The sequence below is a fragment of the Jatropha curcas genome, chromosome 2 (assembly GCF_041381405.1).
Source record: "Jatropha curcas cultivar XTBG-Jc1 chromosome 2, XTBG_Jcur_1.0, whole genome shotgun sequence".
NCBI lineage: Eukaryota > Viridiplantae > Streptophyta > Magnoliopsida > Malpighiales > Euphorbiaceae > Jatropha > Jatropha curcas.
Window position 1 is genome coordinate 10,476,331 of NC_143152.1, and position 11,147 is coordinate 10,487,477.

Below are 11,147 nucleotides of genomic sequence, written 5' to 3' on the forward strand. Positions count from 1 at the left end.
AACGACAAGGATCACAGACACTATCCTTAATAACAGTCACAGGAATATTAAGTTTAGACAAAACAGAATGAAGGATTTTCGAACTTGGATGTCCAAGTCGTTGATGCCATGACACAGAAGATAACCGAACATGATGACTTTCAAAAGAACCCATACTGCGAAGCTTATAAAAAGACTGATCAAGGTTGCCTTTGTACAGGATCTCCCCCGTGAACTGATCCTTAATAAAATAAAAATGAGAGAAAAATTCAATGGAAACTTGGTTAGAATCATAAAACTGAGGAACAGAAATAAAATTAGATTTTGCTTTGGGCACATATAAGACATTTTGAAGAAGACACTTTTTCGATGGTAAGGACACAATACCAGAACCAGTTCGAGTTATGGACAAACCTGACCCATCAGTTAACTGTAGCTCATCTGGTCCATCATATGTCGAATGAAGAGATAAGTTATTCAAGTCATTAGTGACATGATGCGATGCTGCAGAATCAAGCAACCATGGCTGAGAATTCTGGGACTGCACACTTGTAGCATTAGCTTGAGCTTTTCTAGCAATATTTGCAAAGTATCGTTTGGCTTTAAAACAGTCTTTAACAACATGCCCAAACCGATCGCAAAACTGACATTGAACAGTAGAACGAGATCCAGAGAACTGAGACTGCGTCTTAACATCTAAAACACGTTCACCAGAGGAATTTCCACCAGACTAACGATAAAAATTGCCCTGTGAATTAGATCCCCTTCCAGCAGCAGTCTTGCGAATATTATTAGTAGTAACAGGAAGAACATCATAATTTGAATTAACCTGCTTCAAATACATCTCATAAGCTAATAACTTATCTTGTAGTTCTTCAAAACTAACGATTGTGTCTCTGGCATGAATTGCCGCTGTGATTGCACTGAATTCAGATCCGACACCACCAAGAACCTGAACAACAAGATCTACATCATTCATTGGACTCCCGCACAACGATAGCTCTTCTGCAATACTCTTAATCGTTGTTAAATATTCAGAAACAGAACGAGATTCTCTCTTCGTTCTAGCAAGTTTCTCTCGCAGAGATAAAACTCTGGTGGCAGACTTATTGTCATAGGACATTTGTAGCTTTCTCCATGCATCAGCGGACGTATCAACATCTTCAATATCATTCATGATCGAAAAAGAAAGGGAGGCTCGAATAGCAGCAAGAATCAATTGATCTTGACACTCCCAAAATTCATAATCTGGATTTGAAATCTGTACACCTCCCTTATCAACAACAGTAGCAGAAGGTACAGGTACCGTACCTAGGACATATTTCATCAAGCTATGTCCTTTCAACAGTGGTACAATTTGAGCCCTCCAAGTTGGATAATTCGTAGCAGTGAGTTTTAGAGGCAGCTGTGCACCATTAATTGTTACAAGAGAACGCCCAGAAGAATGAACAACAATGCCGCTACCTGAAGCCATATCAAAGTAAAGAGGAAGGAGATTGAAAGAAAATCAGAGATTGGATCGGAAAAAGCCTTTTAAGCTTTGTGCTCTGATACCATATACAGAAGACTATAGAAAAGAAGAGATGATCGTATTGTCATTAGTATGCTGTTTAAATACAAGAAGAGTCCTATACTAAATAGTATATGGTTACAAAATAAGTTACAACAGAAATTATCTATCCATAACAACCTAAACAAACTTTATCAATGTATGTTAACTCTTATCTCCAATAATAACATTGCCAACCTATGGTAAATAGATAAAACTATTTGATAGAAATTTATTTCATCTCACTCTCTTAATGAATAATTATTGTTGTGTAAGAAATTAGAGTACAGTTTCTAATTTATTTCTATAAAAATTAGATCATTTATTATTGTTGTTTGATTAGATATTTCTACCTGATACAAAGACGCAATATATATATTTCGATTTTCTCTATTTCAGTTTGGTTATTGAAAATTCGATTTTTGATATTTTTTGGTTTTAAATTTGTTCAGTTAGTTTTATTCGGTTCTATTTAAAACTTGGCGTACAAACAAACCAAATGCTCACTTCTAATCATGAACACCTCACCTTTGGCTATCTAATGTAAAGGTTATTCAAGGAACATGTTCAAATGTTAATCTCTTTAAGGGACGTTTGGTTCGGATGATATATACAAGTAATAGCTGTTTTGTATTTAACTACGTTTCCGGTGTTTGGTAAGCCTTTAATCAATAGCTCATAGAAATCTCAATTAGCTGTTAATCCATCAGCTACATTTTATAGCTTTTTTGTATCAGCTATTAGCTAATTTATATTTATCTTATTCAGTTGGACTTCATTAACCTTATAAAAATAAATTGCTAATAAAATTAATTTTTTCAAATTAATATTTTTTTTGCGATCATTTTATCTATAGTTATATAAAAATAAAAAATAATATATTCTCCTTAAATTAGAAAAGTTATATATATATATGCTATACATCATACTATATGAAAAGAATTATATCCTTAATAATCATTTTGTATTTTAACAGCAACTACTGTCAAAATTTTAACAAACACGAATAGTAACAAGCTAACCGTTATCAACCATCAGATATAAACTATTAGCAACCGTTTTCAGATATCAAATGATATGATTGTTGAACCAAACATGCCATAAATTAATCATGGTTTTGCATTGGACACCCTTAAAAATTTTAAATCAAATGCAAAATAAAAAAAAATTAAGAACCACATATTTGAACTAAATATCAAAATTAACTTGTCTTTTTTAACAATTATAATATTATTTTAAAATTTTAAGATAACCATATGATCGAATATGATAAACCTTACAACTCAATCAACAATCGAAAATGTAAAAATAAAATGGTTTAATAAGATTTTTGAGTTAAATTTATTTTTTCAAATCAAATTATAAATAATAGTTTTTACTTATTTATGAAATTTATCATTTTTATTTGTATAATTATTTGTAAAAAAATAAAAATATATAGTTATAAATAATTATACCAAATAAATAATACACTATTAGTTGTAATAAATATAGAATTATTTTTCAAATCATTCATCTTCAAATATCAATAAAAGTAATAATAATAAATTTTGTATGTTGGCACAACAATCATAACAAGGATCATCAAATTTTTAAATAGAAAAATATAAGCTACAAATATCTTAATATAACTTATTATTGAACATTAAATTTAAGTTATAATAATTTCCTTCAATTTTTCTTATTCTAGCTAATGCAATATGCCTTATTATTACTTGTATTTTTTCTTTATAATTGCTAATTAATTTAATCTAAATTCATGCACAATCTTTTTATTTAACTGTATAAATACTTATCCACTACAACGTGCGCGTGATAAAGAAATTATTTACTATACTAAAACCACCTATAAATCATTATCTAATTGCTAATAAATTAAAAACCGCTAATAAAAAAATTCATTTCAACTAATTAATCTTCAAATCTCACTGTTTTAGGAACCGCTATTAGTGGCTCCAACTTGCGCATGGTAATACCCAACCTGTCTCTCATATCCACTTTCTCAGGATTCACATTGGCTTCAAGTTCCCAATCAAAATGGTGAAGCAAAGACCCCAAGATAAGGTGGAGGACTCTGTGCCCTAAAGTTACTCCTGCACACATTCTTCTTCCAGCTCCAAAAGGGATGAACTCATAATTTTGACCTTTATAATCAACATTTGACCCTATAAATCTTTCAGGCTTAAAACACAATGGCTCGTCCCACACATTTGGGTCTCTTCCTATAGCCCAAGCATTTACAAGAACTTGTGTATTTACTGGAATTTCGTAACCCATAAATTTAGTATTGTGCATTGCTCTTCGCGGAACCAGAAATGGAATAGGAGGGTGTAATCGTAAAGTTTCTTTGACGATAGCCTGTAAGAATGGAAGGTTGTCTATGTCAGTCTCTTCAACCTTTCTGTTTGGTCCTATTACTGAGGCAAGCTCAGCTTTGGCCTTTGTCATTGACTCAGGGTTGCAGAGAAGCTCAGTCATTGCCCATTCAATGGTGCTGCTGGTGGTTTCTGAACCGGCCATAAAGATTTCCTGCACCACATTTTTGCAATTATATATATTAGAAGCTCTGTCCAAAAGGAAAATACAATTAAATAGTTACAGAGAATAATACTCAATTTTTTTTTTCTAAAATTGAATTTGTCCGTAATATAAAATTTATTTAAACTTGATTATTGGATCTATCGAACTTGTTGTTTCGACTTGAATATGTTATCCGTTTTCAGCCAATGAACAGGTCAACGTACTTGTTTTAATTAAAAATAATTATTAACATAAAATTAATAATTAATCTTAAAATAAGTGCTACCAAATAACGGGAAATGAATATTTTTATTTATTAATGAACAATTAATTTGGTATTAGAGAAAAATAAATAAATTTTGTGTTGTATACCGAGATATATAACCTAGTGTTAAGTGCATATACAATATTATAATTGGTCCAAATTCGAATTTCCTTTCCCAAATATTCAAAAATAAATAAAAAAATAAATTTTGTGCTAGAATTAATTATAGCCAATTGGAAATCACATACCAGGATAAAAATATTGGTATCGCGATCTGATATTTTAGCTGGTTCATCTTTCCCATTTCCTTCAAACTCAAGCAACACATCAAGAAAATCCTTCCTTCTATCTCCAACAACCTTCTTCTCTTCAATTCTTTCCTTAACAAATTTAGAAGCAATCTCCAAAGCTTTACCAAGCTCCTTATCCATCCTTCTCTTCAACCCCTGAGGATCTAACCACCTAAGCCATGGAAAATAATCTGCAACATTTGCATACCCAGAAGTCTCCATTAGTCCCATCATTGCTGTGAAAAATTCTGAGCCCTCTTTCGATTCTGGATCGACCAAATCTTTCGAGAACATGAGATTTCCTAATGAATTAAATGTCATCAGAAAGACAAATCGTGCTAAATGAATACCATGATCATTAGCCTCATAAGTCTCCTCTTTTATCCAACGCAACATATCATCAACACATTTTCTTCTTATAGAGGCAGTTTCATTGATACGCTTGTTTACAAGCATATCTACTGTAACTAGCCGTCTCAATACACGCCAATAGGAACCATAAGGGGCTATGGCTAAAGAACCTTCATTATAGCCATGAGAACGCATGGTTTCGGTTATGTTGCGTTCTGCGAATGAAAGATCATGGTATTTGAATAACTCGGAAGCTGGCTTGGCCGAGAGGATAACCATAGTGTTCACGCTGCCTAGCCTTAAACCAATGACGCCCCCGTATTTTTCTCTTAACTTGGTTAAAGTACGGTGTGGCATAGTACCAAGATCTAAGAGGTTGCCAAGAATTGGCCATCCTGGAGGTCCTGGAGGAAACCGGTGGTTTTTACGGCTGCCGAAAAGGAAGAAAAGGGTTGATAACGAAAGAATGATTAAGGAAACAAGAAGAGTTGGAAAGAGAGACTCCATTGCTAATCGGGTCTTCTGACTTTCTATGTTCTTAATTTGTTTGTTTAGAATCCACATATAGACAGAAATAACATTAAACTACCTCTGTCCAAAAAAATATGTCATCTTTTTTTTTTTTTTTTTGTCATAAAATATAATGCTGCACTTTTTTTTATTGTACTTAATTCTTAAATTATCTATTATATTTTTATTAAATTATATTATTTTCAGTTATCTCCATTAATTATTAATTATCATTTCAACTCATATATTATTTAAGACGACATAATAAAAAAATTATATAAATAAAATTATTATTTAATCATATTTTTTAATATATATGAAAATAAACTATATTTTTTAGACAATACAGTAATTAATTAGGAAATATTCAAGTAAGCGTGACGAGCATCTTCATGTGCCAGCAAGCACAAATGGACCAAGTCAAAGATAGACACGACTCCGAACTTTTAGGTGAGGAATCAATATTCATAATTTGTTTACTTTGTAGTTTGTACAGAACAAGGTTCCTAGAAATCACCCATTCAACGAGTACAAATAGACAATTATTTATAACCAATCGACCGACCAAAGTGAAAATCCTCCATACAAACTTTATCTACCGGTAAAAAAGAGCGGCCACTCTTGGAACACTCGTAGAGCGTGGAGGCATATATGTGACGGAAAAGATTTTTAATTCATAATGAATCATATTATAGATGATTTTGATTCGAATCATTAGTGATTTTAGAATTTCTATATTAATATTATTTTTGTCAAATATTATGTGTTGAAAATTGAAAATTAAGTTTAAAATATGTATATTTACTCATATAGTTTGGAGAATTCCAATTAAAATGTCACTGTAAAATGTATAGGTTTAGATTATATTAAATACAATAGGAAAAATGTCAAACATGCAAATATTATCATTAATTCTCTTTGAAAATCATTTTCATTCTATATATACTTGAACTATATAGTCCAGGGAACGATTAAAAAATATAGTCCCCTGAAAGAATAAAAAATAGTCTATTGGTAATTTTATGCTAAGGTGGGAAGAATGATGTGAGCTGCAAAATAAAAATATGTATTCTCTTCATGTTTACATGGAGGATTTAGAATAGTAAATATTAAACATTAAATCACATTCGATGATATTTGAAATAAAAATTGATTTAAATTAAAATGCCTTAATTAAAATTAAGTTAAATTTTACTCGATTAACTTAGAGTTAGGCACATTTAAAATTAAATTAAGGTATTATGATTGTGGTTGTAGCGTGTTCAAATCACACTTGGTCACATTTGAAATTAAATTAAATAAACTAAAATGATCTAATTAAATTGCATTTGATAAATTATACTTAAAATTTTATTCAATTGAGATATCATAATTGAAATTAAAACATTGTAATTGGAACTGAATTAAGTTACACTTGAAATTTTAATAAATTGTGACACACTAAGTGTCATTAAAATAAATTATACCTATTCAAACTTGAGATTGAATCAAATTAAAACACTTCAAACTTAAATTTAATTAAGTCAACTTTGATTAGATCCATTTAACTTATATTTGGAATGAAATTAGTTAAGATACCTAAAGTAGAATTAACTAGTAATAATTGATTAAGCTATACTTAGTTTCAAGTAATGTTCTGAGAACCGGACCAATCATTCAACTGGTGAAGGCAGTGGTTTATTAAACTAGAAGGTTCGACCGGATTCAATACGGTTCAACCGAATTTTATTTTAATATTTTTAAAATATATTTTTTCAATACAATTAAAATATAAGATTTGTAAATATGAAATAATTTTTACAAAAAAGGATAAAAAATTATACATAATATATCCTTCAACTTATATAAAGTCAACATATATAAATATAAAGTTCAATTTCTAAACAAAATTTTAACTAATTAATAATAATAAAATAAAATTGTAATTTATTTTGAAAAATATAAAAATAAAACATAAACAACTGCGGTTTATTATACCCCTAAGATATCTTTCATTGTTTAAATACTTCATAGCACAAAGTAATTATTATTTATACGAAAAACAAGGATTCAATATCTTTAAATAAATTTCTCTTTTTCATTAAAGTCTCCATTTTTTTTCATTAAAAATAAATATAAAAAACTAAAAAAAAAAGAGGAACCAAACAATGAAAATATCCAATTGCACTCATCTTCTAGAGAGATGGGATGGCCTTGATATTCACGCCATTATCACTGGTTTTTAGCAGAGCAGGTACGTTTTCAATGACACTAAACTGCTCCTTGCCTCGTTCAGGCGAATATGAAGAGAAAAATTAAAAGGGTGGACGGTAAGTCTCACCGCCGGCATCAGGCCGAACAACTCATCGAGTCCCTTCAGGTGAAGGTGCCCGGCCACAGTCCGATTCTAGATCAATCGGAACACTGCAATTAAATCCAAGATATTCTAATTGACTTAAATTCATCCTTGATTAAATCACATTATGAATTAAATTAAATAACAATTGATTAAGTCACGCTTGATTTCAAATTCTATTTAAATAATAAATCATCTTGATTAAGTCACGTTTGGTCACATTTGAAATTCAATTAAATTAATATACCTGAATTAAAATTAAATTAAGTAATAATTGATTAAGTTACACTTGAAATTAAACTTGATTAAATTACATTTGCAATTTTATTCAATTGAGATATCATAATTGAAATTAAATTAAATTAAATCAAATTTCACTAAATCACACTTGAAGTTTTATTAAATTACAACACCCTAATTGAAATTAAATAATATTAATATATATATATATATATATATATATATATGAAAGTACACATACTAAATTAAATTAAAATTAAAACTAAAATACATCACATTTGATTAAATCACACTTAAAATTTTATTAAATTGCTACACTCTAATCGAAACTAAATTATATTAAAATTAATATAATGCGTGTGCTAAAGTTTAAATCCTAACATTTCTATCTTAGGATGAATACTATAAGCTTGGAGACTGAATTATGTGCACCATCTATCCTTTCTTCCGTTTTTTTTTTTTCTTTTAATATCCGATTTATAAATTTCAAAAGTTTTGAATTCAAATTTTAAATGGGAAATTTATATATATTATTATAAATATTGTCTAAAAGGTTTGACCCAAAAAAAAACCAATTTAAAATCTGTAAAAGCGGATTTGATTTGAATAATATCTCAATAGGCCGATATTAACATTATTGAGTGTTGATATTGAATTTATAATTTTTAATAATAATCTTACACCGTTGATGAATGCAATTTTCACTGTTTTTAGACTTAGGCATTTTGTTTTTTAGCTAATAGGAGTAGTGGGTCGGGGGAATGAATGATTCCAAAAATTGGCTGTGAGAGAAAATCATATTTAAATTCTGCCGGCCCTCCATATTCAAGTGTCAATACTCAATAGTCAACAGTCAATCAGGTCGGCTGTAAATTAGCTAGGTGCGTCAATTTTTAATTTTTTTTTTTTTGGTAATTAAACAGTAAAAGAATTTATAATTAAATAGATTAAATGTTCTAATTAATAAAGTTTTTTATAATGAAATTCATTTAATAGATATTTTTCACTGAAAATTAAAATATATTATTTTATTTATTTGTTGAGGCGGGTCTATTATCAAGGTCCAAATAAGTAGCTCTAAACTATAAAAGCCTAAAGAATATAGAAAAGAAGACATGTCTTAGGGGATCCCTTGGATCTAGAGTTCAATTTTATAAATATCCTACAAATATAAGGTATTTTAGACTTCGTATAGGCTAAAAATATTATATGTTTTAAAATATTTCTTTCTTAGCGTGTACTCATATAATTCCTGTAAATACGGAATGACTTCATAATAATTAACATGTGAATCTATCCAAACAAATTGAATTTTCTAATGTGTTCAAGACATATTTAATCTCTTGGTTTTCCAATCTTCTAATTTCTTATATTTCTCTTCGGAATAAAAGGCCAATTTATGCTCTAAACTTGTATACGAAGGGCAAAAAGCTTATATTCAACTTTTCAGCCAATTTCAACTTTTCAATTCACACAAAATAATTCAATTTAATCCATTTTGGCTACATGTGAAAGTCTTGCAATTAATATATATATATATATATATCTCAATATTTCAAGTTCTCTACTCATCTATAAATTGAAATTCATAAAATACAAAGAATTATTCGGTAAACCCTAAGATTTCTAACAAAATTTTGAATATATTTCTCGTAGAAGACTCTATCCAATAAAAGTAATAAAAATGTCTAATTAATGACCCAAAAGAAAACCCCAAAAATTACAATTATGGAATCAAAGAAAAAAAACAACTTCAAATAAATTAAAAGAAAAAAAAAAAACGAAAGGAAATCACTTTGATTAACCATCTTCTAGTATCGCTTGCTCTTCTACGGTTATGTTTCAAAATTTACTATATCTCTCTAATATAGAATTTCGATAACCATTACTTGCATTTTTTCAATTAAAAGAAGAAGATGCATAATTAGTGTCTTGATGATGGTTACTAGATGGATTCGGCATAAATAACTGCACATCTGTAAAACAAGAAGATTAATAACAATATCATTTAAGCATAGATTTTTTTCCTGATATCGACTAACAATGGCAATGGGAGAAAAGAAAATCTAAATCGAGAAAATAGAATGATACAGGTAACATTTTGAAACAAAAAGAGGAAGAAATTAGGGAAGAGTTTCATTTCTTCTTCACGTTGCAGAGATAGATAGTTGTGAGTTTTGGTGTTTTTAAAAAGGAGAGTCGGTATTTCACTACAGTTCAATCGCTTTATTGTTTGGCTTGATACATGCTTGGACTTATTGATAGGTGTTATTTTTATAATATTTTTAATATAGTTTTTATTAGGATTTTTAGTAGTCTTAATCACTTTAGTTAGTTTTTATTCAGCTTTAGTATGTTTTTGTTCAAAGTTTCCTTGAAATATAATTCACTTGATCTTGAAGAAATTTGTAGGATTTTGATATAGAAAAGAGCAAAGTAAGCAAAACTCTCAGAAGCTGGCACGCCCTGGTCGTACAACCCAACACGCCCGTGTAGGATTCAAGGAAAAAATCAGCTTAGAGACTCAGAGCCTAGCACGCCGGTGCCACAGACTGATATCGATTCAAAGGTGTGCTCACCTAAGCACAGCCCGTGCTGCATCCATCCTGGTAACTCAGAGCCTAGCACGCCCTAGCCGTGCGGACCAGTACGCCCGTGCCATGGATTTATCTTAGAGCATGCTCACCTAAGCATGGTCCGTGCTGCGATCACCTTAGAACTCAGGCTCCAGCACGCCCAGCCCGTGCCTAATGGCACGCCCGTGCTGAAAATCAAGTTCTATTTTGGGTCGAAAACGTCAGCACAGTCCCTACCACTTGCATGGGCCACATGAGATACTTTCCTAACATGCTAATCAAGTTTAAATCCTATTTAGATGCATGAGAGATTCCTAATTGAGAAGAAATTAAAAGCCTAACAGTCTCCAATCAGAGATTCCTACTCAATAAAGACTATATTTCCTAAACGAAGTCGGAGTTTTCCCCTGGAAGTCTATATAAAGAGAAAAGCCATTCATTATTTCAGGATCTCTGGTTCTACCATATGTTGTTCTATTGTTTTCTCTCTCCCTAAGACTTCAAATGATTAAGATTTGTGTAAAGATTCAAG

The 11,147-nt window shown here is 30.2% G+C and overlaps 1 protein-coding gene across 1 annotated transcript; it reads right to left on the minus strand.

The window, feature by feature from the left end:
• Positions 1-3,257: 3,257 nt before the first annotated feature.
• On the minus strand, positions 3,258-5,480 carry LOC105643900 (cytochrome P450 76A1). Its single transcript, XM_012229142.4, has 2 exons — positions 4,562-5,480; positions 3,258-4,057 (listed from the first exon to the last, which is right to left on the minus strand). The coding sequence occupies exons 1-2, from the start codon at positions 5,459-5,461 to the stop codon at positions 3,440-3,442; spliced, it is 1,518 nt and encodes a 505-aa protein (XP_012084532.2). The 5' UTR covers positions 5,462-5,480; the 3' UTR covers positions 3,258-3,439.
• Positions 5,481-11,147: the final 5,667 nt, after the last annotated feature.

Bases quoted from the DNA above. Each gene is read 5' to 3' on its own strand.
- LOC105643900 (XM_012229142.4), bottom strand. From the start codon at position 5,461: ATGGAGTCTCTCTTTCCAACTCTTCTTGTTTCCTTAATCATTCTTTCG. The intron at 4,058-4,561 runs GTATGTGATTTC...AATGTGGTGCAG, and splicing joins ATACCAATATTTTTATCCTG to GAAATCTTTATGGCCGGTTC.